At 35.4% G+C, this 26862-nt stretch overlaps 3 protein-coding genes across 6 annotated transcripts; 1 reads left to right on the forward strand and 2 right to left on the reverse strand.

Annotated features, from left to right (window-relative positions):
* Nucleotides 1-265: 265 nt before the first annotated feature.
* On the reverse strand, nt 266-5549 carry il21r.2 (interleukin 21 receptor, tandem duplicate 2). The gene is made up of 6 exons (XM_059557341.1): nt 5094-5549; nt 4586-4994; nt 3990-4493; nt 3772-3859; nt 3536-3620; nt 266-1272 (listed from the first exon to the last, which is right to left on the reverse strand). Exons 3-6 carry the CDS (start codon nt 4129-4131, stop codon nt 793-795), a joined length of 795 nt encoding a protein of 264 aa, XP_059413324.1. The 5' UTR covers nt 4132-4493; nt 4586-4994; nt 5094-5549; the 3' UTR covers nt 266-792.
* Nucleotides 5550-12104: 6555 nt separating this feature from the next.
* Nucleotides 12105-19636, reverse strand: il21r.1 (interleukin 21 receptor, tandem duplicate 1). 3 transcript variants are annotated; one of them, XM_059558604.1, is made up of 8 exons: nt 19459-19636; nt 17962-18085; nt 17646-17829; nt 17338-17534; nt 16559-16704; nt 16204-16460; nt 15230-15323; nt 12105-13208 (listed from the first exon to the last, which is right to left on the reverse strand). In XM_059558604.1, exons 2-8 carry the CDS (start codon nt 18062-18064, stop codon nt 12537-12539), a joined length of 1653 nt encoding a protein of 550 aa, XP_059414587.1. In that variant the 5' UTR covers nt 18065-18085; nt 19459-19636; the 3' UTR covers nt 12105-12536. The 3 variants fall into 3 exon arrangements, with proteins under 3 accessions (XP_059414587.1, XP_059414586.1, XP_059414588.1); XM_059558603.1 differs by lacking the exon at nt 19459-19636 and adding an exon at nt 18399-18694; XM_059558605.1 differs by lacking the exon at nt 19459-19636 and adding an exon at nt 18399-18692 and having other exon boundaries at nt 17646-17754.
* On the forward strand, nt 19260-23967 carry ube2ia (ubiquitin-conjugating enzyme E2Ia). 2 transcript variants are annotated; one of them, XM_059558606.1, is made up of 7 exons: nt 19260-19414; nt 21654-21748; nt 22184-22267; nt 22506-22578; nt 22671-22780; nt 23071-23150; nt 23242-23967. In XM_059558606.1, the coding sequence occupies exons 2-7, from the start codon at nt 21683-21685 to the stop codon at nt 23300-23302; spliced, it is 474 nt and encodes a 157-aa protein (XP_059414589.1). In that variant the 5' UTR covers nt 19260-19414; nt 21654-21682; the 3' UTR covers nt 23303-23967. The 2 variants fall into 2 exon arrangements, with proteins under 2 accessions (XP_059414589.1, XP_059414590.1); XM_059558607.1 differs by having other exon boundaries at nt 19264-19301.
* Nucleotides 23968-26862: the final 2895 nt, after the last annotated feature.

Below are 26862 nucleotides of genomic sequence, written 5' to 3' on the forward strand. Positions count from 1 at the left end.
ATTGGGATATATGATGTCAGCCCTGAAGATATTTGGTTTCGGCCACGTGTTAAGAGAATGGATCAAAACAATATAATCCTGTCCAGAACCCTCAGTAGTGACTAATCATATTATCTCAGCTCCTTTCTCAATTTATTGATAGAGCCATTGGCTCCATACATTCAGCAACAGGCAGATATTCAACCAATCTTGATAGGTGGCCTCCCACAACATATTTCACTCTCTGCAGACAATAATTTTTTTAATAAAAAAAAGTAAGTCTCCTCACTGCAATTACAAGATTCAGGAATGTATCAGGTTTTATTGTTAACATGGGAAAAAAGTGACCTGATGACTATTGCGCCCAATACTTTTAAGCAGTACATAAGATCCACCCTATTCAAGATAGCAGAAAACTCCTTTATTTATCTTGGTGTAAATACAGTACTTGTGAACAGTTAAATGTCTATCTTGAAATTGCAGTCAGTTTAAATCTTCTCAGTACAAATATCACAAATGGAAAATATATTCAACACTAATATCACTTAATGAATTAAAGAAAAATACAATTGTTCAATCACTGCACACAAAAACTCAAACCTCACTCGAAATGTAAGCAATAGTAGAGGGAATATCAGAGCTACTTTACCACCGGACAACTTGTTTTTACTGAGGAATAAGAATGACTAGATATTTTTTTTATTTATTTTTTTTTTATGATCAGTCTTAGATATAAATTGAGGATGTCCACATATCTGCAGATGTTCGTTGTGTAATGCTTTCCTGCGTTTAATCATTGGAGGTGTTTTCGTCCTACTCTATATCTCTGTTGAAGGTGGGAACAGGGCCTTTGGGAGTGTTGGTGAGTGTGCAATAGTCTTGTTTGAAACACACAGGCATTGGGTTAATGACAACCGGTGCTTCGGAAGCCTCGAAGTCCTCGAGACACTCGAGACTAAGAGCCGAGTCCTTCAGAGACAGAACATCCCCACTCAGACACGTCACGTTCAGAGACTCGATGAGGTTCCCCATTTTATCAGGCAACTCTTCGCAGAACAAAGAAAAATCCTCACACGAGATGCTTGTCTCGCTGTGCGTATCAGTCATTTGGCACGGGGCCCAGACCTCAGTTGTGGGGCCCACATAAGCTGTGGGGCACTGTGCTGTGGGATACATGCCCATTTTCTCAACCTGATCCTGTAGTGTGGTTATGACCTCGGAAATCTTGTCAATTTTTGAAAAGTCTTCCATAACTTGAAAATCTTGTAAAGGACTTTTTGCCAAAACCCAACACTAATAAAAAAAAGGAGGACAAATATGAATTTATTATTAATATATGGACATATACAGTCATGGCCAAAAATATCGGCACCCTTGGTAAATATGATCAAAGAAGGCTGTGAAAATGAATCTGGATTGTTCATCCTTTTGATCTTTTATTTTAAAAAAAATTCACAAAAATGTATCCTTTCATTGGATAATAAGAATTTAAAATGGGGGGAAATATCATTATGAAATAAAGGTTTTTCTCAAATACTCGTTGGACACAATTTTTGGCACCCCTAGAAATTATTTTTAGTAATATATCTCTGAAGTATATTCCCATTCATATTCATAATTTTGAACACTCCAGCGGGATTATAAACATGAAATTTTCCAGCCATGGCTTCCTGTTTCACATAAATATAAAGAGGAGAGAAAACAAAGCCCAATTTACCTTAAACATCCATCGAAATGAGAAAAACCAAAGAATATATTTCTGATGTGCAGCAAAAGATAATTGAACTTCACAAATTAGTGGAGTGGCTTTAAGAAAAGAGCTAGAACTGCGAACATTTCCACCATCTGGGCAATAATTAAGAATTTCCAATCAACATAAAATGTTACGAATCTGCCTGGAAGAGGACGTGGGTCTATATTATCCTAATGCACGGTTAGAAGGAGAGTTTGAGTGGCTAAAGACTCCCCAAAGACCACAGCTGGAGAATTGCAGAAAAAAAGTTGAATCTCGGGTTATGTCAAACAGAACCTACATCAGCACATGTTGTTTGGGAGGGTTACAAGAAAAATTATCCTAGCTCATCCAAAAACAAACTAAAGCATATTCAGTTATCAGACATGACTGGAACTTCAAATGGGACTGGCTTCTATGGTGAGATGAAACTAAAAAAATTTGCTTTTTAGAAGCAAACATTCAAGATGGGTTTGGTGCACACAGGGATAAAAAGTACCCCATGTGTACAATGAAATATACTGCTGTATTTTTGATGTTGTGGCCTATATTTCTGCTGGAGGTCCTGGACATCTTGTTTAGAGACATGGCATCATGGATTCTATCAAATACCAACAGATAAAAAATAAGTAAGTGACTGACTCTGTTAGAAATCTTATAATGGGCCACATTTGGATCTTCCAACCACACAATAACCCAAACACAAACCTCAAAAACAACACAGAAATGGGTCACTGAGCACAAAACCAAGCTTCTGCTATAGCCATTCCAGTCCTCTGACCTGAAGCCTCTAGAAAATGAGAGGAGTGAAATGAAGAGAAGAAGCATCAGCATGGAGCTGGTAATCTAAAGGGTCTGGAGTGATTCTGGATGAAGGAATGGTCTCTGATCTCTTGTCAGGTGTTCTCTAACCTCATCAGGCATTTTAGGAGAAAATTTAGACCCGTTAAACTGGTAAATAGAGGTTTCAAAAAGTATTGAATAAAAGGGTGCCGTTAATTGTGGCCAGTGTGTATTAGAGAAAAATATTTATTTCATAATGATATTTCCCCCCATTTTAAATTCTAATTATCCAATGAAAGGATTCATTTTTGTGAATTTTTTTAATAAAAGATCAAAAGGATTAACAATGCAGATGAATTTCCACAGCCTTCTTTGATCATATTTACCAATATTTTTGGCCATGACTGTATTACAATTTAAATAATTATTTTCTATAAGAATATAATGTAATTTATTTCTGTGATGCAAAGTTGAATGTTCAGCATCAATACTCCACTCTTCAGTGTCACATGATCCTTCATAAACCATTCTAATATGCTGATTTGCTTCTCAATAAATATTTATTCTTATTATTAATGTTGGAAAGCAGTTAAATGTTTTAGTAAGTAAACTTTTTAAGTTTTTATTTTTTCAAAATGAATTAATACTTGCATTCATCAATGATGAATTAAAAAGATTAAAAGTTATAGTAAAGACATTTATAATATGTATTTAAATTAAATGCTGTTACCCCCCCCCCCCCCCCCCATGATTCTTTGTTGAATGGGGGGGGGGGTTACATCATTTATTTTAAATACATATTATAAATGTCTTTACTATAACTTTTAATCCTTTTAATTCTAATAGCATTGATAATAATAACACTAATTATAACTTAGCAACAAATCAACATGTTAGAATGATATCTGAAGGATCATGTGACCCTAAAACATTATAAAGTACCCACTGTCTCACAAGCCATTTCTACTCAATTAATCAAACCCCAGAATATTCAAACTCTCCATTATAAAATCCTATTCTATTTGAAGTGTGAAATGTTACCTGAAAATTGCCTTGGTGATTTTTATCAAGTGGCTGGAAGTACGTTGCTGGTGTTGGAACCCATGAAATTTCTTTCATCTTAAATCTGTAATGGATAAATCTCACATATTATTTCCAGTTATCTTTCCTGTGACACCTGAGTTGTTCACTAGCTCTGTATATTTATCCCATGTACTGCATACCTACGCAATAAATTTACTTCAATTCACTTCAAGCAGTGTATGATAAACAATTACCTTGCAGCAGGAATGGCCATCAGCAGAATTAAAAGTCCAACCACTGAAAACATTCCAATGGCAATCTTGCTGACTTGACTGGGCTCATCTTGTACAAAATAATAAATAAAAAAAAAAAAAAATACATGGATGGATTGACTTAGATTTTACATTAACAGATTGATTCAAAATTTACATGGGCGTGTAAATGTGAAGCAGTAGTTACCACCAGTATTCACCTTTGTAGGCTGTTTTCCATTTCACTGCACTGCTCCAGTCACTCCACATTCCCCTGTAGTCTGTTCCACGCTCTATCATAGTCTTCACCATCACAGTGTATGTAGTGCCCGGATCAAACTTCATTTCATCAATCTGAATCATATCTTTCTCTGCTTGAACACTAACCGCCTTGGAAAAGTAACATTAATGTTAAGCCATTCATAGAAGTCATTCATTTTCAAAACAGGAATACACAGATAGATGGTGTAATATAAGTTTCTTTGATGTGGGTGAAACAGAGGATGTTCTCAGAGAACATGCCCAATGAATGGCGGACATTCATAATTCAATCATCGTTATAATCAATCTTACACTTGTAGTATTTCCATCTTTGTAGTACTTGAATTGGTGTATGATGGGTAGAGCCATTCTGTAAACATGATTTTCATATCCGCTCTTCCAAGAGAAATTATACATTCCATTTGCATATTGTAACGTCAGATTAAACGGAGTCTTTGGTTTAACTGAGAAAAGAAAGAAGTTTCATGTATGTGATATATAAACTGTCTAAATCATTATTTGTTTTCATTGATTACAAATCTAAAAATCTACTCACTATTTTTTACTGGTTCAAAAGATGCATCCAACAGAGTTGAATTCTCAGTTTCATTTTCCAAATAATAAAGTATATATTTATCAACACTCCTGAAGTTTGATACTGTTAAACTGCAGATGTGATCTTCACGTACTCTCTGCAGTTGGCAGTCATATTTCCTGTGTGTGAAAATCCATGTTTGGGAAAATCTTACACTGTACTGTAAATGCATACTACCATTCGCATATAAAAACTGAAACACAGTCCATGAATTACTAAACAGACAATGGCAATGAATAACTGGAGCATACTTACGGTCCATTGTCTTTTAATTGAGCTTCCAGTCGGTATGATATGTTTCTAGTGGATGTGACTGGTAGTTTTAAAGAGCAGCTGATGGTAGAGTAGTAATCTGACACACAGATGTGCCCTTTATTCAGAGATGAAATAACGAAATGATCATATATTTTTGGAAGTACATGCAAAATCCATTTTGACTGAAACTTCAGATTTAATAGACATGTTTTACCTTGTAAAGTCGCTTTAAGTTGCACTGAAAAAGCCAAGAAAATGAAGAAAATCCCAGTGCGGTTCATCATTCCTGTACAGGACTGAATGAACACGCTCTTCTGGATTTCAGATTTCCAGATTTCAGAACACACACAAGTCAGCACATGCAACTGACAAGAAGTGACTCATATAAAATGTTCACCATAAAGGCAACAATTGAATCATTTAGCAGACTTTAAAGACGACTAATGAATGAGGAATACAAGCATTTTATCTTAAACTGATAAAAAAATACCTTCAATATAAAGCCACTCAGGTGCCATTCATTTAAATCCTAAGTGATTAAAAATCTGGTGCTTATTCTGAACATTTATTTGTAATAAAAATAAAAAGTCAGTCAAAACACCCAAGATGCTTAAAAATCAAGTATCTATCATACATTTCTGTATTTATGCTCTAATTTTAAAGAAGACACATAGCAACTCACCAAACTGATTCTGAAGCATTAGAGAAATATTACATAATAGCAAGAAAGCTGAAGTCTGTGGCAGAAAAGGGCATCAAGATTGCTTTATATACAGAGAAGTGTTCCTGTTTACGTAGGAGGTCTAAACCTCAACATTATCTAAAAAATCTCTCATTAGTGAAGATGGCATCTCATGAGTCTTATCATACGTGAGTCTTTTACATTAATTAAAGGTAACACTTTATAATAACCTTAATTTATAAACCATTAACACACATTATATACTGCTTAATGCATCATTAGATAATATATATGAACATGGCTAGAAATATGAGATAATGTTCTTGTTAACCTTTACTAATGAACTTACTAAACATTATGTAATGATTAATAGATATTTATTTACTGTAACTCGAAATGCTTAAAAATGTCAGTAAACTTTCGTGTTCATGTGATCTTCATTTGTTGGTCTTTGTTTGTTGTGTAGACCTCTATTTATACATCTTAAAGGGTTAGTTCACCCGAGAATGAGAATTCATCCATCATCTACTCACCCTCGAAGCATCCTAGGTGTATGTGATGAAGTTACATTAAAAATTGTCCTTGCTATTCCAAGCCTTTCAATGGGTTAAGCAGGTGTTTGTTGTCAACCATTCAGAAGACTTGAAATAATGTGCGTGCATCTGTAATAATACAGGGGTGAATAAAGGCCCCTTGTAGTGAATCCATGCATTTTTGTAAGATAAATATCCAGCTTTCAAACGTTATAAACACTTTTTTCCTCACTTCTGCTGACTGCTGGGAACCGGAAGACATGCAGGCGGATCCCCACAGTCCAGCAGAAGTGAGAAAAAAAGTGTTTATTAGTTTGAAATCTGGATATTTATCTTACAAAAACGCCTTTATTTACCCCCCGGAGCCATGTGAGGAACACCTAGGATGCTTCGAGGGAGTAGAAGATGGACGAATTTTCATTCTCGGGTGAACTAACCCTTGAATTAATAATCTTTAATTAATTATTTGTTCATGTTTTTGCAGTAGCCATTCTGAAGTGGAAACTATTAATCATTTGTAAATGTTTTTAAATTATTACTAATCATTTAGTATATCTTTATGGGCATTGGACTTATGTAACACGGTTTATGCAAATGCTGGCTAAAGACATAACAGACTGTAATTTTGGTGCAAAAAAAAATAAAAAATTGTATTGCCTCGACACTCACATTAGTAAACCACTCTTCAGTATATCATTAAGGATAGATATTCCTTGAATCAATTTTATATATAATATAATATAATATATAATCAGAAGACTGAACTGTGTTTCCTTAAAATCAAACCGACCCCCTGTTGACCCTTACATCAAACACAAACACATTATCTCACGTTTCTTACTCTTTGAATATATTAACTAATGATCCATTAAGCATTATATAATGTTTGTTAATGATTTATTAATTAAAGTTATTATAAAGTGTTACCAAATTGAATATTGCAGGTAAACACAACCGTCTAGGCGATTTTAAACAGTATATACAACATCATGTAACAGTGTAAGCAAGGAGAAAGTTTTACAGAAGAGGTCATACAGGTATTATACCAAAGGGAGAACCTGAATGCATTTTGAATAGGCCTATAATAAAAGGCACATAATTATTTGTTTTATTATTCTAAATATTCTATGTACTAACATTTCCAGGCAGAAACATCTTGATATGACTTTTCTCATGTAAATGATTCTATAAATGACTGAGCTGACATTTAGTCACGTGATTTGAAAGATAACAAGTTAGAAATATGAACCTTTATTTGTGGCTTCCTTCTGAATGTCACGGTGTCTTATTTTTTTTTTTTTTTATCTTTTAGTTTCTAATGCTGCAGAACGTTTAAAGTGCTCCTGCACATACAATTCCAAAAACAAGGCCACAAATGTTGCTATATAAGTTGCGGTGTCTTACAGATGATTATTAATACTAACAGCATAGCTTTTAAACAAAACGAATTGTACAGTAATAAGACAAAAAAAATTTAAGGTAATGTAAGTTCAAACAGTCCATTCTACTTGTAAATAAAGTCAGTAATCACCTCTAATCATCAAAGTGTCTACTTCCTAAGTAATAAATAATCAGATCATTAAAATAAAGTGCATTGATAATTTCATGAAAATGTAGGCATTAATGGAAAAAAATAATAGGTTAAAAAGCACCAAAGTCCCCCCCTTATCCAACCCCCCACCCCCCACCCCCCTCCGCCACCCACACACGCACCATCTGCTGAGCTCATGATTTATACAAAAGATCTGATATGTAGAAATACCCGTAGTATTATCAGGTAGCTGCCATTCTGTAGATCTGTCTGACACATGCCTTATCTTGCTCTGAGCAAACTGTGATAACTGCAACATTGTGTGCAAAGACAGAAAAACTGCACAGCTCAGGCATTTCTCACGAAAAAAAAGTCACGAAATGCATAATTCTCAGTCTTACCTCATTTCATTATCAGTACCTAAACACTGATCGCACCTCACATCCCATACTTCTGCTACACGCTAAATAAACATACTTCATTTGCTGCTGGGAAAGTAGAGCTGCGGCTGAGTATGTATTTAGACGCTATGTTGGTATTGAGACATACAACCACATCATAAAATCACCACAGGCGTGTTATGTACTGTTTGTGTTTGCATGACGCTAAATTCATAACTTACATACGTATTTTAGGTTCAACATTTATACACATCCTGCAAATATTCAAAGTATTAGTTGATCACAGTATTGCTTTTTAAGTGACTAAATCTTGAACTTTAACTTATAAAGCATGAACAGATTTATCTGTCTTAGCATGTTATTTTCAGTTAGCATGTTAAGTCGATGTTTTGGGATGCACTAAATCTACTCTTGCATAGTAAATGCAGAGGTTGTGTTAACCAAACAAGTGACCATAAATTGAGAAAATTGTGATTGCATAATGACAAATAATTACAAATGCTTTCAATCATTCACACCAAGAAAGCTAACTATAAAGATAACTATGTAAGTGTCCACACCGATGCACATTAATGTTCTGTTTAATATCGGGGCACGCTTTCATTTATCATTTTAAATGCTTGAGCATGTTAAAGCAGAATGGTGTTTTATTGTTCATCAGCTAGAAAACATCTGTCTGAAAGTGTTATATTGATATTGTTCTTCTAAATCGTTATAGTTCTGGTGTGAATTCTCTTAAATAAAGAATGATTTTTAGATCTTTACAGTTATCGTTCTTGGTGTGAACGAGCCTTAACCTCTTGACTGTTACTCCCCTCCCCCTTTTTTTTGAACATAGACGTGAAAGTACACTATTCAAACTTAAATTGTTATAATTCATAAACGCTTTTGAATACAGACCAAAGGTTGACAATCTGTAGATTATTGCAGAAGTGATTTTAATCATTTAATCATTTTAAAAAATGAAAGCTTAAAGTTATAGAAGTTTAAATTTACTGTAAAGGAAATGTACTGTACTATTTTGATTATATTTTATATAAAATAAATATTTAAAAAATATGTTTTAATCCAAAATTGCTAGAAAAAATTTAAGCCATATGTCTCAATAAGTTACAAATTTGAAGCTGATATATATAAAAAAGTAGCATTCTGTAGAATTGTGTTTAGGCATTATACCACAAACAGCCACCTGGTGCCATTCAAACTCCACTGAATTTTTTCGATACATTTTTCTGTCACAAATGCATAAATTTCTCTCTCAATATTATGTCTATGACAAAATAAACCACCAAATATGGAATCTTTAGACTCAGACCTTTCAATGACATGTATTTTGTCAAGACTATGAAAAGTTTTGATTCTAAAAGACATCATATATTTGGAATATGAAACCTCCCACTAAGGGGGAGGAGCCCACTGATTTCAGTGTCTGATTTCAAAATGGTTTTCACAGGATGAATTTGGAGGTGTTAAGGGACACTAATTATGCAATCCTGCCTCAGAATAAAAATAAATAATTAACGTGACTTAATGTTACTTAATTTGTTGCTACTTTGAGCTATAAATAGTCACAATTAACTTATTTATGTATTGGTTTTTACAATTTTATTCCTTGTTATTTCCTACTTTATTTCTTGTGACCTCTAATCTCACAGTTGTTATACCATATATCCCCAAATGTAATTATCTTTCTTATCTTAAACTTTATCACAATTACCAAACAGATTTTTTTTTTACTCCTAGTTGAAAATGGCCTTCCATAGTTTTAGTGATTAGAAGTGAGAGAAAGGGGAGAAAAAGTTTTAAAACGCAAAACATACCAGGAAAAGTAGGATTTGAAAATAATAATTAATGGGATTTTGAAGTTCTTGTGACAAAGTCACATTAGAAATACAGTGTTACAAAATTTTACTGAAATAGAGCATGACAGAAGAAGTATGACCCAGTCCATTAGAGTGACAGATCATTATAATTAGTAGCACAACCTCTGACTTCAGAACTTAATCAGGTTAAACACATATTTAATTTAAGATGAATGAAAACAAGGTGTGAGGGGTAGACTTACAATGTCTTTATAATGTCATGGACACAACTAAAGAGTAAATCGCATCCAAAATAAAAATTTTGTTTACAAAATATATGTGTGTATACTGTGTGTATTTATTATGTATATGTAAATACACAAACATGCATGTATATATTAAATATATATATATATATATATATATATATATATATATATATATATATATATATATATATATATATATATATATATATAATTTATATTATACAGGTGCATCTCAATAAATTAGAATGTCATGAAAAACTTCATTTATTTCAGTAATTCAACTCAAATTGTGAAACTCATGTATTAAATAAATTCAAAGCACACCGTCTGCAGTAGTTGAAGTCTTTGGATCTTTTAATTGTTATGATTTTGGGTCACATTTAACAAAAACCCACCAATTCACAATCTCAACAAATTAGAATACTTCATAAGACCAATAAAAAAAAAATAATAATAATAATAAATCAAATTAAAAAAATTGCGAATTGTTGGCCTTCTGGAAAGTATGTTAATTTACTGTACATGTACTCAATACTTGGTAGGAGCTCCTTTTGCTTTAATTACTGCCTCAATTCAGCGTGGCATGGAGGTGATCAGTTTGTGGCACTGCTGAGGTGGTATGGAAGCCCAGGATTCTTTGACAGTGGCTTTCAGCTCATCTGCTTTTTTTTAGTTTTTTGTGTTTTGGTCTCTTGTTTCTCATTTTCCTCTTGACAATACCCTATAGATTCTCTGTGGGGTTCAGGTCTGGTGAGTTTGCTGGCCAGTCAAGCACACCAACACCACGGCCATTTAACCAACTTTTAGTGCTTTTGGCAGTGTGGGCAGGTGCCAAATCCTGCTGGAAAATAATAATCAGCATCTTCAAAAAGCTGGTCAGCAGAAGGAAGCATGGAGTGCTCCAAAATTTCTTGGTAAACGGGTGCAGTGACTTTGGTTTTCAAAAACCACAATGGACCAACACCAGCAGATGACATTGCACCCCAAAACATCACAGACTGTGGAAACTTAACACTGGACTTCAAGCACCTTGGGCTGTGAGCTGCTTCACCCTTCCTCCAGACTCTAGGACCTTGGTTTCCAAATGAAATACAAAACTTGCTCTCATCTAAAGAGAGGACTTTGGACCACTGGGCAACAGTCCAGTTTTACTTCTCCTTAGCCCAGGTAAGACGCCTCTGACATTTTCTTTGGTTCAGGAGTGGCTTAACAAGATGAATACGACAACTGTAGCCAAATTCCTTGACACGTCTGTGTGTTGTGGCTCTTGATGCCTTGATCCCAGCCTCAGTCCATTCCTTGTGAAGTTCACTCAAATTCTTGAATCAAATTTTGCTTGACAACCCTCATAAGGCTGCGGTTCTCTCGGTTGGTTGTGCATCTTTTTCTTCCACACTTTTTCCTTCCACTCAACCTTCTGTTAACATGCTTGGATACAGCACTCTGTGAACAGTCAGCTTCTTTTGCAATGAATGTTTGTGGCTTACCCTCCTTGTGAAGGGTGTCAATGATTGTCTTCTGGACAACTATCAGATCAGCAGTCATCCCCATGATTGTGTAGCCTAGTGGAGCAAACTGAGATACCATTTTGAAGCCTCAGGAAAACTTTTGCAGGTGTTTTGAGTTGATTAGCTGATTGGCATGTAACCATATTCTAATTTGTTGAGATTATGAATTGGTGGGTTTTTGTTAAATGTGAGTCAATATCATCACAATTAAAAGACTTAAACTACTTTAGTCTGTGTGCTTTGAATTTATTTAATACATGATTTTCACAATTTGAGTTGATAAACATTCATATTTTATAGATAAGTAAAACATATTTTTCTTAAAAATATACAAGCATAATAAATATACACAGTACACCCACATATTATATGTAAACAAAAACTTTTGTTTTGGATGCGATTAATTGCGAATGATCAGGTGACAGCACTACTCACAAATTTGAAAACGGTTTATAAAGTTTTTGTTAACTTACATTTTTTTTCAAGGCATACATTTCCGTTAAGATGTTTCGTTGGCTGAACAATTGGTATATTGTTAAACAACAGTACAATCCTTTGAACGCAATGTACTTCAGTCTCTCACAGCCTCATTTTCAATCCTGTAAAATATTAAATATGGCGCTACCCTGACCAACGTCTATAGGCCTAAAGGAATGATAGTTTGCAAATCGAGATAAGGCCATACATACTGTCCTGCAGTCGTAATGTACAGTAGACCAATGTCCTGTGAACAATCGCACAGCTGATGTCTAATGAGTCTATTTATGTCATTATGCCACAAATACAGTTCAGTGTAACAAAAAAACTGTGAGCAAGTTAGGTGCAACCAGTGAGGTCTTCATACATTTTGTAGATGCTTCCACTTTCTATTGTTCATTATTCAGTTGTGATTGATTTAGTTTGATGTAGCAATCGAAGCGCCCATGAACAGCTAGTTTCCAGTGCTGTGGGCATCAACTTGAACTGATGTAAAAGTCACCCACTGTTTGACATAATTGGAATGGGAGCGACCCACGCCATCCAGTGATGAAGTGTCTATTTGCTCGTTCCCATCAAATGCTGAGGGGCTGGAACAGTCTGACTCCAGAAATCCACTGTCTATGGTGTCCAAATCCAATCCCATTTGTGGGTAACCATCATCGGATTGCTCATTAGAAACGTAGGAGTCTAGCGAGACTTGCTCAATGTTCTCCAGGTCGTGCTCCTGTAGATGCCAGTCATCACAGTCTGAACCCTGTAAACTCCTCCTGCCATCAGGTATAAGAGGCTGCCTTGCATCGATCTCAGCCGCTCTCTGATTGGCGTCTTTGTCGTTGAGGAAGTCCTTTAGGCTCCGTCTGTGGCTGTCACCGGACCAGTCGGCCACGACACCCTCCTGACCGGACACTGTAACGGTGTCTATCGATATGTGGCCGCCGGAGTGTGCGATGCTCTGACTTTTGCTTCCAAGGAAGTAGAGTTTAGATGAGTTTTGACCCACTGGACCACTGCTAGCAGGTTCCTCTGAGCTTTCATTCTGCTGCTTCTCACAAAGCACCTGCAAAGTAGTGCTCTTCTCAAGGACATCAAAGCTGTTGAAGGTCAGGACTGGTCCTACCCATTTCTGAAATAAAACACAAGTAGATCTTTTTTCATTTTGTCATGAAAATGTATTTCTTTATGCCCCCTCAACCATAAACAAATTTCAATTCTTAAAAACATTTTCGTCTACAAGAGGTATATTCAAGTGCATTGGTGATATGAAACATATACACTATCATTCAAAAGTTTGGGATCAGCAAGGCTTTTTAATATTTTTGAAAGAAGTCTCTAATGCTAACCCAGGCTGGATTAATTTAATCAAAAATACAGTGAAAAGTGTACTACTGTGAAATATTACTACACTTTACAAGAACTGTTTTTGTAATATATTATAAATTGTAATTTATTTATTTCGATTTTATACACACTACACTCTTCAGTGTCACATGATCCTCAGAAATAATTATAATATGATGATTTGCTGCTTGAGAAACTTTTATTATCATTATCATTGATATTGAAAAGAGTTGTGCTGCTTAATATTTTTGTGGTAAACTGCAATCAACTTTGATGAATAAAAAGTTCAAAACAACATTTATCTCATAAAGAAATCTTCTATAAAATTATAAATGTCATTTATTTCACTTCTGATCAATTTACTGCATCCTTGCTGAAAAAAAAACATTCATTTATCTAAAAAAAGGGAAAAAACCTTTACCTATATATATATATATATATATATATATATATATATATATATATATATATATATATATTTAGCTTAATGAAATTCAAAGTAAATGAACTTGTTAAAACACTGATTGATATTAACCCACTTCATCACAAACAAAGCCTACTTGCAGAAATAACATCTGTTATCATTGTAACCATCGTTTCCTGACTTTAAAAAAGAAAAGAAAAAAGGGGTGTTAAAAGAGAGAGAGAGAAAAATCATTCATTGAATGCTTTTTATCTGTATGAATGGTTAGTAAATGTTTTTCGATACTTGAAGTAACAATGAACCACAAAACAACATTTATCAGGTCTTTTGGTGCACACAGAATGAAAACTAGTTTTATAAACAATAAATAGTCCAACTACACGAAATAAAAAAAAAATACATAGGGTAAAATTCAATGTTGAGTTATGTCAATCATTAATTTTGTAACATATTCTGAGAGATCTATTCTATAGATTAGAATAAGAGGGGTTGGAAAAATACAGAGGGTGTCACGGAACAATTTACACCAGATCAAAACACTTATCCCACTTACACCTTACTGTTTTGACACTGTAAGGGAAATTCTACTCTTTTAAATATGTCCTTTTGGAATTATTTAAAAAGTTGTTAAAGATGACGCTTAACGTTCCATTTGACGTCACACAGCTCTCGCTGTTGTTAATGCAGCGTGTTACTGCCCCCTACTGGAATATGTGTTTATTTACAGGTTAAAAAAATACAAATCATACTGTACAACCGCCACATTTCCTCAGTAACTGTTAAATGAAACAAAACTGGTGCCACAAGTCTTCCGAGTTCAATACACTGCCACATTTCATAACGCTGATGTTTTACAGAAATCCTCAAGCTCAGAGTTGCCGTTAGTATTAATATCTTGTCAGAGTTCGTCTACTAAAGTTCTATGATGGACAAAAATAACTAAGAAGTAGCTCTCAAACTCCTTGAGAGCTACATTTGTTTTGTGCCAAGCCTGAGATTAAGGGTAGTATTTTCATCTAACATTACCAGCGGAATATTTACTAAATTCCCCTTTAGTTAAAATCAACTATTTATAACTACCCACCTTACCAGAGTTTGAGTTTGAACTCATAGTACTTTCCATTGGAGGGGAAAACTGCTACTTTCAGTTTTTACGTTTAACGCAATCACGTTTAAGCCCTCCTGTTCCTTTGAAGCCCCTACAGACTGACTCATTTGAAAAACATTTCTCATTCCCCGCTTGCAAGTGAGGTTAAGCATGTCGCACAAATGAAAGTCCCCTAACAAGACTTGTTTTCAGGCTCACATACGCACACAGAGACTTCAGCTTATGTACCAGAGATGTATACACACAGCTAGCTGAAAGACAAAAGAGAACATACCTTAAAGTCTCCTTGATATGTATGGTAGAGTGGTGTGAAGTACTCATGAGGGCTTGGGATGTGTTGCCATAAGGATAACTTTTTGATGCCCCCTCTGTAGATGCAAAACAAAGTGTTATATTACTGAAGTGTCGTTTGGTGGATTCATTAAAAACAGGCTGTTATTGTAGGACACATCAAGTCAAGTCAGCTTTATTTTTTAAGTGTTTTAGACAAAAGAGACTGCTTCACACATCATTCAAACATGAAAGTAACAGGATCAATTATGTACACTTCAAAAATAAGGCAAATCCAAATTCTGCTATAAACATATGCTGATTATGTGCTGAAAAAGAAATGAAAAACAGCAGCTGTCATGAGAAATGCCACTCTTTATGCACTTGCACACTTGTAGGTCTGACTTCCTCCAGTTTTAGACCTACATGAAAATCGACTGTCTGCAAAAACATCTCTGCTGCTGTTGTGGTTTTCGTGAACGTGGGACTATTCATATACGGTAAGTGCTGTCATCTCGATTACTGGAAGACTCGTTTAGAGGAGACACTGTTGAAATTTAAGATCATACTCATCTATAGACTTTTATTAAGCCTGCCACTATGTGGGATATCAGCCAAACTTCTCAATACATTATCTTTCAGATTTTTAGGAACATGAATGAACTGATCTCGATGGTTTGAAAGGTTAATGCAGGCTTCAAAGGCTTACGACTTACAGATAATAAAGTGACTCATGTGATTTATAAACGAACTAACGGTCATAATGAAAGAGATTTGAGTTTTCTTCACTTCTCCATATTCCACAAAGTGACTTCTGTACAATTTGTACAATTCCCTAAATGTGCCTCATGGCCTTTATAAAGGAGCCAGACTTCTTGATTTCAATTTTGTCTGTCAAGTAAACAGATCTATTTCATACTACTGAACTGAAACAATGTGAACTATGGGATAATTAAAACAAGTACGATTGGTACTCACAATTTCGCACTGGACACAAGTAGCACCACCACCAAAACAGGAAGTGCCAACAGCAGGAAATAGTACTGTTCTGACTCTGGGTGTTCAGAATCAGATGTCCATTCAACACTGTTGCTCCACTCACTCCACATAGATGTGAACCATTTAGGATCCACAGCAACCTGAACGTCTGCCTCATACTGCCTTCCTGGCAGGAGCTTTTTACTGATGATAACCATTGATTGTTGGTTCTGCTGCAGCGGGTAAATTTTCGCCATCTGTGGAAGCATTACATGGTATTCAGTAAAAAATGTGCTAAATACGTTTGATTTTCCTTCCCTATATATACATATATATAGAAAAAAATAGCTTTTACCTCATCCGGGTCACTTTTAGATCGTAATCGTACTCTGTAGTATAATTTTGTACACAGTTCATGACCCGTATAAGCCACATCCCAAGTGAGGTTGAAGGCATCATCAATTTTTTTAATATTTAAGTTGAAAGGTTTTATTGGCTTAACTATGAAATGAAAAGAAAACCAATGTTAGTGCACAGTACACAAGTAAACAAGACATGTTTACATTACAGTGGGGCCCAAAAAGCCTGCATTTGCATTAAAATCTCTGGGACTAAGTTCTAATTTCAACCAGAATGTTTTAGGATTTAGTATTATGTTCTTCGTCCATTACAGCTCAAGATGCAGCTCAAATCATGCTGGAGAACATAAGCATCAGGTTTGAGCCAAACTTCATGCAGCTTGAGCAAAAGAGGATAAACCGAATACTATGAGATTGTGAAGATCATCATATTAAATTACAAAATCTAAGCAGTAGTGCTCCTAGACATTTGGATCTCACTGTATCCACCTTATTTCGTAAAGCAGAAATGAGCGATTTTCTGTAAACAAACAAAAATTCCTGTTCATCATCCACAATAAGAATAACAGTGCGGTTAATGGTAAAACTACCTGTTTGATAAGAAACAGCGGTTTGCAGTATAAATCAGCATAATAGTGTTTTTCTGCTGCTAAAACAACCTGAAGCGAATTACACCAGAAGTCTGAACAATGTCCACCCGTGCTCTTATGTTAAAAATGAGGTGGATATGATGTTCACTTTTTACACCATTGATCAAGTAGATATTGGGACGTACCAAATTTGTATAAAAGTATTGTTTCAGAGTGACTCTTTGTAGGGGTCTCCATGTTGCCTTGTTTGGCCATTTGTGTTACTATGATAGAGCAGTTAGTATCATAGGACATAATACAATCCACATCATTTGGTTCCATTGTGCACCAGGATTGTGGGGATTTGATACTGCAGCTCCCATTCGCAGAAAGATATTCATCCCTGGAAAACATGAAAATGTGCTAATTAAACAACATGTTGGTCAAAACCAATGAGTAGGCTGGACAATGTCTTCAGGACTCAAAGTAAGAACATGATGTGCTAGATCTGTACCTGCAATCAGCCTCAACGAGACACGAAGCTGCTCCTGCCGAGTCAGAATTAGAGCAGTTCAGCATGGAGATGAAGTCTGTGGTACAGGTCACGCTGCACACGCCATCATCTGCAAACAGTGATGTGAGAGGAAATGTGGTCGTTCGAGATACAGAAGCGGTAGCATTTCTTCTCAAAGCAACACCTGAATAGGTCAAAGGACACCGGCTAAATCACTTTTTCTGCTTTTACTTTTTTAAAATGCTATACATCTACACTTGCTTTACAAGATGCATGATGTAGAGGAATGGATATATTGCAATAAATGTACACTTACTGCACTCAGTAAGTCCACAAATTACAAGCAAGGCTATGGCTTGCCATAAAGCCATCATGGAGGAACAAGGTACGAATCTGCAGTCAGCCCTGCTCAGATGCATTGTACAGAGCCCACATGCAAACTGCAATGAAAGTAAACATGTTTTTGTCCTGCTATTATGTATTAATGTGTAATAAATGAATTTGTTGTAATTCAAATGAACAATGGCATTTATTTTTAATTTCCAAAAAAGAAAAAAAGAAAAACAACAATAAATGTAATAAAAAAAAAACATTTTAATACCTATAAAAAGCTCAAACACATCAAAGTTTTTATTAAAGATTTTTCCTCTTAATCATCATATATAGACTACTTTAGTCTATAATCAATTTGTTTTAATTAAACAAGAAGAAGAGATTGTAGAGTTCAAAAAGAAGATGAAATTTAAGACTTACCTTGATAATATTCCCATTGAACAGGTTTGCAAAAATATTCAATTTGAATGAAAATTTAAAATTCTGTTCTCAGTCAAATACCAGTTGTACATTGCATAAGCATTGCCATTAATATGCCAATCTACTGATCTACATGCACAGTCAGAGTGCTTGTGACGAAAATATGACTGAAGGATGTGGTTATGACTAAAACAAAAGACGCCTAGCCCTCTGCGAAGCCAGTTAAGGATATTTCCTGTTATGAAGGTGCTGTCCTCAATGGCATAAAAGTGCAATGTCGTCAAATTCAGACAGACGATAACAGATAAATCAGAAAATACAATATGAATATATTGTATATAAATATGAGAGAGAGAGAGAGAGAGAGAGAGAGAGAGAGAGAGAGAGAGAGAGAGAGAGAGAGAGAAGAGAGAGAGAGAGAAGTTATAATGTGTGACATTTTATATTTTGGTGCTATCAGATTAGATTGTGTTTTGAATATTAGACTTGAATATTTATTCAACCTTATCTCCTCTATCATATTTACAACACGAATACAATACATGTGCACTGAAGAGATACGAGATCCCATAGGTGTCCGAGAAATGCCTGACTAAAATCTTTACATCTTAAATCAGTGGGTTCTCTAACTCGGTTTGTAAAAACAAGCAATACGTAAGTTGAAATGTATTGTTATTGCACATACTATTAATTATTATGTTTAAATCAGTTAAGTCTTCGTTGTTTGCTTTAAATTGGAAATTCAGGTGACTCTCATCAGCTTGTGTTTATAGAAAAAAATATTTCAACTCATCAGGTTGAAATGAAAGAAAGCAATCCATTCAGGATTCAGGACGTACAGGCATTGCAGAAAGTTTCACACAGGCATCTGGCGTGTGTGCTCACGGGTCCTAATTATCTTGGGTAAATGTCTATGTTTTCTTTTTTACAGGAGAGAATTTTGGCTCTGAGTTTGACTTGAATTCATACTAAAACGGTGCTTGGCCTAAAGTACAGTACTCGTCTTCACTGAAAAGGTACGTATGACATAAAAAAGAAGAGTTAATTTGTGAGCACTTACCGTAGTTTGCGGTGTTTTTGTTTGCGGCTCTTGTTAGCTAGCCACCTATGCTAGGCTAACAGTTCACCCACACACGCGACGCGACAAATACGGCGCGCATGCATTATAATTCAGTAATTGCATTTCATACATGTAGTGTTTACTCGGGCAGATAATACCAAAAAAAAAACAGCGATTTGGACCACATTGAACGGCTAAAATGCTCAGTGAGGGATGCTGGTGTGCGGCAGCGCGCTGAAAACTGCGCATCTGACAAGTCGATTAATTCTGTTCGCGTTGCGTTATTCGCTCTAATCAAACATAGGAGAGTATATTCATTATAGTACACTGCTTTGTTTGCGCTAACTATAGAAATTCTGAAAGTAATTTTCATATTAAGCCTTCGCGCTTTCCCGTTCATGCTCTGATTTTATAACTTACCAGAAATGTACTGTTTATTTTTTTTATTATAGATTTTTAATGTCTGCAAATAGTTTCCCGCGATTTAATGAACCTGTATGGTAATGATTATCACTTCCTCTTATTAAAGTTATCTGCCCGTCAAAGTTTCGGAATAAATTGTAATTTTCGAATTCCTTGGTTATGAGAACCATGCATAATTATTATTATTTTTTTCCATTTTCGCTTCTCCTTTTACAGGTTTTTACTGTAAGTTACATACGTTTTCCGCAAATAACCGAAATCAACATGTTTATAGTTAAGTCGCCTTGTAGTCTGCATGAAATTAATTTCACGTCATCAGTTTTCTAAATGCATATTTGCACACTGTAAAAATAAGGAACAATGTACAGAATTAATATTATAGGCTTTTGTTGTGTTTTAGGGTTAATGGAATGTCAGTAAAATGAGTTGGTTATGGATATGTCCTGGCAAAAAAAAAAAAAAAAGGAATGTAGGGGTTATTGTGAACTCTGCTATGCATATTCTGTGCAAACTGTGCATATGCTTTGGGCCACAGTGTTCAATAAAATGTCATAAATCTTCAGTTGAAATGACCGATTTCTCCGATCATTTAGTCTTCTTAAACCCTGTCCCTTTCTCTGAATCTTGCATTCATTTAAGTGCACTGTCTACATCTCAATATACAGTCGACAACCATTTTATAGAACCAGGCTCCATTCTACTTTTTTGATCATGTATTTTACTCTGTCACATTACAGATGAAAATATGATGCTATTTCTGTTTCATTGTGACTTTAATAATAATTTAATAATTTAATTTAATTTTAATAACATTATTAACCCCTGAAGTGGAAGTATCTAAAATGTCACATAGTTGGTTCAGAATCAGATTAAACAGTAATATTCAGATGTTATTGTACAATATTAGATTATTGCATAATGCACATGAATTTCTCATCCTTTTCCACTTCCACTTAACCTTTTAACTGGTTTCTTCCAGCGCTTTGGTTTTCATTAAAAGTGTAAGCATTGTGAATAATGCACATCTCTGATTGGCCTTTTTTTTACTATTTTTCATGTCACTGCATTGAAGGGAGAGCTGCACTCTTCCTCCTTTCAGAAATCCCAGAGCCCCAGGTTTTAGAAATGAATTAAATAGGGTAACCTATTAAATGGTTGATGTTATGTGAACACATTACAACCTATTAATCACTGCTGATACATTTAGAAAGTAAAGTTCACATTTACTTTACTTAAGAATCACATTATGCATTTTTGCTATGGGACTCCAATAAATTTGTTGAGAGAGGCCTTATTTGTATGATTTTGTAAGATTTTACAATTCACAATCATTGTGTACTAAACAGCGGTGTAGTGTTGCATATCACCACTGCTACAACTTCACTGCTGCATGTTCTTATAAAATAGAAACTTAAAAGCTCCTGTGTTTCAGACACTGGTGACATTTCTTCACTGGTGTGAAACTGATGTTATTACGATTTACCTTTTATGGCAGTCTCAACCAATCGGGTGAAACCAGTGATATTTCAGTCTTAGTTTGTGAAGTTATTTTATTAAAGGTCAGAATGGAAGAAAATACTGATAAATATTATTTGGAGTTTTTTTTTCTAACCATTATTTTGTCGTGTAATAACCTGTAAAGGCTTAATATCGAGTTAAATATTGATGGTGAATATTGACAACAGTTTTTGAAATGGCACGCTGGCTGTGTATAGCCTTACAGATACATGCATTTATTTTTATTTAAAGAGAAAAACATCCTTATTTTTCAGATTTTCAATCATTTTGTGGGCCACAAGTCATGTCTGGTATAGCATTAAGTCGTCTCTCACAAGAACGGAAGGCTTGGCGGAAAGACCATCCTTTTGTAAGTATGAGATGTTTCCAATCATAGATGTGCAGCTGGTATAAAGAAATCTTGTTTAACTTAAGTGTTTGAGGTGTAACGGGGTTTGTGTATATCTATCATTTCCCAAACAACCTTTTCAGAGAATTAATAAATTAATATAATATTAAACTGTGGTATTAACCTACGGAGGAAAAGCAATGAAGGGAACTACTTTCTATCTATGGAGGAGAAACTTATTTCACTTATGTCACTATTTAAATTTATTCTGTTGTTAAGTCACTGTTGAAACTGTTGGGGTGTATTTACTCTCATAAAAGAAACCACAGATAAAACAGTTTCCAGAGTATGACGTTTTGAAACCTTTGCAGCCACCCACCCACAGGATAAAAAAAATATAGAGAATTTTTTTTTTTTTTTTTGCTATTTTTAAAAATTATTTTAAACAATTCTCAGGGTTTTGTAGCCGTACCAACAAAAAACCCTGATGGAACTATGAACTTGATGAATTGGGAGTGTGCCATCCCTGGAAAAAAAGGGGTAAGTGCCAAATTTAGAACATTTAATTTAATGTTTGTTATGAATATGGCATTAATTTTGTAAGGTACTGTAAACCATCACAGAGACTCATTACTATTTACATCTGGTATTTGCATTCATCTCCCAGCATGTTTCAGACCTTGTATGCACTTGGGTTTTATTTTTTAATAAATTTTTTGATATTAAGAAGATGATAAGAGTTGGTGTGTGTGCTTTTTTTCTTTCTCCCCCTTCTCAGACTCCGTGGGAAGGAGGCTTGTTCAAACTTCGCATGTTGTTTAAGGACGACTATCCTTCCTCTCCACCAAAGTGTAAATCAGACGTTCAGTGGATCTAATCATTGTGCATATGACAAAGTGCAAACATTGTCTAATTGTCCCCGGTTTTTATCGTTTGAATTCAGGTAAATTTGAGCCCCCTTTATTCCATCCGAATGTATATCCGTCTGGTACCGTATGCTTGTCTATATTAGAGGAAGACAAAGACTGGAGGCCTGCCATTACAATCAAGCAGGTAAGCTGTAAAGATTGGATCCTTAAAGGTTGCACTGCTTTGTAAATTGATCGACGCATTGTTAAAGGTCTTTAAATGGAGCAGCCAATAACAAAGTGTTCAAGATTAAGGATAAATGATTTTCATTGGATTTCATTTTCAAGTGACTTATTTTTTAATTTTTTTGACCATTTGAACTTAATGACATTGATTTGTGGTGCGTCTTAATCCCCTTTAAACCAAATCTTCAGTGCAATCCTGAAGAGGGCAGTGTTATCTCATAAAGCTCCACAACTGATTTATATTTTTAGATCTTGCTAGGAATCCAAGAACTCCTTAATGAACCAAATATCCAGGACCCCGCACAGGCTGAAGCATACACGATTTACTGGTACGCACCTCCAGCTCAAATATAGTCTTACCTGTGGAGACCGAAATGCTTATTGCCTCTGTTATGAATCTTGTTTGCGTTTCTGTTTCAGCCAGAACAGAGTGGAGTATGAAAAAAGGGTCCGAGCACAAGCCAAAAAGTTCTCGCCGTAAACCTCAAGATCTCACACTGTATTGGAAATGGGTTTTGACCAGGTCTCCTCGCCCCTGTTCCTCCCCCCCCGTACAAACCAGATCCACTTCATGCTAATTTACTGCTGGGCTTGAAGAAATGAATGTGTCGTGCCATTGTCGATCCACTGATGCTCGTCATAACAAACTCTTCCTGGGGGTTTTAAATTTGGTCTTTTGTATATTATCTTTTTTTCCTTGCCATTTGGGCAGCAGAGGAGCTGAAAGTTGTGAGGGGTGGTTTTCTTTTTTTCTTCTTTTTTTGGGAGGGGTGGGGTTGTTTGTTAACAGTGCTACATATTTGCAAAAAAAAAAAAAAAAAGGCACAATATACATCATCCACCTGCAGAAGAAATTATATTCCACCGATGCAGAGGTGTGAGCCTAAAACTGCTTTCATTTTTGCTTAATCTTTTTTTCTTTCAGACTGGCCTCCTTAGTCTCTTTCATGGTTTTAATAATTTAAAACTTGCTATTAATGTCAGTATTTCAACTCCTGTAAAACGATACTTTTATACTTTCTTTACTTTGGATTAGTGTCAGTAGAGAGATTTCCATTCCTGATGCAGGCAGTGTACTAAGCATGTACCATTCAGTATGATGGCGTTGTGCTGCCTTGGCTGTCTGTGTTTTGCAAAAAAAACAAACATACAAAAACGTCACGTAAAAGGCCTCTGAATCAAATGGTTAGTTAACCGCTGCATCAGTCTCTTTGTGTTTATATGGTGTTTTCATGTAAGTGTATAGAGTAAATAAAAATGTTTATACAAAGCCAGTCATGACTACATGTTCTTCACACGACAGGATCGACTGCAACCATCTTGAAAGGTAAGTCTATTCGTGTTTGTGATCATGGTCACTTTTTAATGTTTGACGATTGCTGTGCCACTGGAATGGATCCTTTGTGTGTGTGTGTGTGTGTGTGTGTGTGTGTGTGTGTATATACACAGATAGATAGTGAATGGAGGTGTACACAGAAAAAATCTGGTTTGGTATGCTTGGCAACACTGGAAACTATTTAATAGTAATATACATTTAATATTGTTGTTAAATGTTACATTTGAAAATGGGCAGAAATTTGAAACCCATGAAGATAAGATTTGGTAATTTTAAGCAGAAACTCAGAAAAGATTGAAAATATGATTTGATTATTAAAATAATGCGTAATGTTTTATAAAATGTCAAGTAGACCGGAATTAGAAAATAATTCTTAATTTGATAAATGTATAATTTTTATGCAATCGTAGTAGACATCATAAAACTGAAAGTATGATTCAACCATTTCATTAAATTATTAATAAAGTTGTTTTATAAATAGTGTTAGTCATATGAATGTCAATTTTAAAGTTGTTTTATGTATGTATGTATGTATATATATATATATATATATATATATATATATATATATATATATATATATATATTTATGATTTGTAAAGTCCTACTTTTGACTCAAACGTTTAAGCATGATTTTTGCAATTGTGCAATGGTCTTCACAATTATTTAACAACTAAAAGTGAAAGTGACGTGACATTCAGCCAAGTATGGTGACCCATACTCAGAATTCGTGCTCTGCATTTAACCCATCCAAAGTGCGCACACACACTGTGAACACACACACACACACTGTGAGCACACACCCGGAGCAGTGGGCAGCCATTTATGCTGCGGCGCCCGGGGAGCAGTTGGGGGTTCGATGCCTTGCTCAAGGGCACCTAAGTCGTGGTATTGAAGGTGGAGAGAGAACTGTACATGCACTCCCCCCACCCACAATTCCTGCCGGCCCGGGACTCGAACTCACAACCCTTTGATTGTAAGTCTGACTCTCTAACCATTAGGCCATTAGGAATATAGATGATTAATATTTTAATTTTTGTGCCTTGAGTGAGATTAAGTTCTCTAAATTAGAGGCAATGTATGTGATTAGGTGAAACTTATGTCATGGTGGTACCTGGTCTTAAAAATTGGATAATCACTGCACTGCTATACCAAGATTAAATATGAAGGTGTTCATTTATTATAGCTGTCAGATTTTGCAGAAGATCTCTAGGGTCGATGCTGCCTAGCAGCTGCAGACCAGGACCTCTACTTGAAAGCTCAGTGTTTTGTTGGGCTGTTTGGAGGGATCCAGCAGCCAGATACCCATGAGAAAAATACCCACCGTTGTGCTAACAATGGCTGGCCCTGAATTTGATAAGCCGCCTAAAATGTTATGAGATGTTAAAGCAGGAGAATTTCCATGCTAATTATGTATTCTTCCTCACAAAGGTAATTTTTAATCGCTCTGACATGAACTTGGTTGGGTATTTATACTGCTCTTATTTTCGTGAGAATTGCAGATACTGTGAGCTTGTCCAGGCTGTTCTGATAGACTCCAGCCTCTCTCGGGGGTCAGCACAATTATGAATATGAATATTATCTGCATTATTTCTACAGCCAGAGCTGTAGGAAGCTGCTGGAAACTATTAGGGAGGATATCATGTCACTGTACTGTAGAGACAGAAAGACCCACTTAAGATGTTATTCTGCTAATTGCAGGAGGAGATTGCTGGAGTGTAACTTCTTGGTAATTACTGGGTTGAATTCTTCTGAAAGTGTATTTTGATATTTTGAGTTTTTAACTTTATGCACTTCACTGCAGAGGATTCTACTGACTGAATATCCTAGTGGCTTAGAGATGGGCTGTTTGGCTTGGGTAAGTAAGTAGCATCCACCAAAAAAAATGGACTAACAACCTTTCCAAACACATAACAATGCACTTATCACATCATTGTGCTGGCTTGTTTTGCATGAAAAAAAGAGATCTAATTGGAAATGAATGTTCTCTGTGAGTTTCATAGGACACAATAGGATTTTGAAACCATATGCAGCAGTCTGCATTTTGCTAATTACGTATGGTACAAGAATGTCACCAGGACCTTTTGTGTGTCTTAAGGGATTTCTTACAGTAATCTTGTTGATTGCCATCTTCAAGTTAAATAAGATTAACACACAATGCAAATGACAGTTCTGCAATGCAAATGAAATCATTAACAGTGCTCTACCCACATCCTCGACATCGAAGCATTTCATGCCTCTCCCCTTTTCTGGAAAGGTGGCGTTGATTATTTTTCTCAGTCACGTTTCATAAATGCTGATTGCCATTTAGAGACCTTTTACTCCTGACAGCAATTTCATTTCTAAATTACTTATTTCCTCTGTATCAAGAATCGCTGCATATAATATCCATTTTGTAATCACCGGATGTAATGGGGAAATTGTACATGTTCGGATGTCACAGTCAAAGACCAGGAAGGGAAATACCTTTGATGGATTATTGCAATCCCTTTCCAAATGCTGATCATTTGTAGATTTTGTCAGTGTTAGATCCCAATGCATGTTTAAATCAAAAGTCCCTGGTCTGTGTCTCTATCCGTCTTTAAAGTAAAGCTGTATTTGCTGTGTGGTAGATACTTCAAATAGTCTGATCTAGCTGGAGCAGGGTATTAATGATGTGCCCATGGAACAGATGAAAGGGTCATTGTGAGCCTTTTCCTCTGATC

This window comes from Carassius carassius, chromosome 9, assembly GCF_963082965.1.
Source record: "Carassius carassius chromosome 9, fCarCar2.1, whole genome shotgun sequence".
NCBI lineage: Eukaryota > Metazoa > Chordata > Actinopteri > Cypriniformes > Cyprinidae > Carassius > Carassius carassius.

What these genes read in the sequence shown, in the direction of transcription:
- ube2ia (XM_059558606.1), top strand. Translation starts at nt 21,683, where the DNA reads ATGTCTGGTATAGCATTAAGTCGTCTCTCACAAGAACGGAAGGCTTGG. An exon ending in GGCGGAAAGACCATCCTTTT is followed by an intron (nt 21,749 to 22,183) that starts GTAAGTATGAGA and finishes AACAATTCTCAG; the next exon opens with GGTTTTGTAGCCGTACCAAC. An exon ending in CCATCCCTGGAAAAAAAGGG is followed by an intron (nt 22,268 to 22,505) that starts GTAAGTGCCAAA and finishes CCCCCTTCTCAG; the next exon opens with ACTCCGTGGGAAGGAGGCTT.
- il21r.2 (XM_059557341.1), bottom strand. Translation starts at nt 4,131, where the DNA reads ATGATTCAGATTGATGAAATGAAGTTTGATCCGGGCACTACATACACT. An exon ending in ATGGAAAACAGCCTACAAAG is followed by an intron (nt 3,860 to 3,989) that starts GTGAATACTGGT and finishes ATTTTGTACAAG; the next exon opens with ATGAGCCCAGTCAAGTCAGC. An exon ending in ATGGCCATTCCTGCTGCAAG is followed by an intron (nt 3,621 to 3,771) that starts GTAATTGTTTAT and finishes TATCCATTACAG; the next exon opens with ATTTAAGATGAAAGAAATTT.
- il21r.1 (XM_059558604.1), bottom strand. Translation starts at nt 18,064, where the DNA reads ATGCATCTGAGCAGGGCTGACTGCAGATTCGTACCTTGTTCCTCCATG. An exon ending in CTCGTTGAGGCTGATTGCAG is followed by an intron (nt 17,535 to 17,645) that starts GTACAGATCTAG and finishes CATGTTTTCCAG; the next exon opens with GGATGAATATCTTTCTGCGA. An exon ending in CTAAAAGTGACCCGGATGAG is followed by an intron (nt 16,461 to 16,558) that starts GTAAAAGCTATT and finishes ATGCTTCCACAG; the next exon opens with ATGGCGAAAATTTACCCGCT.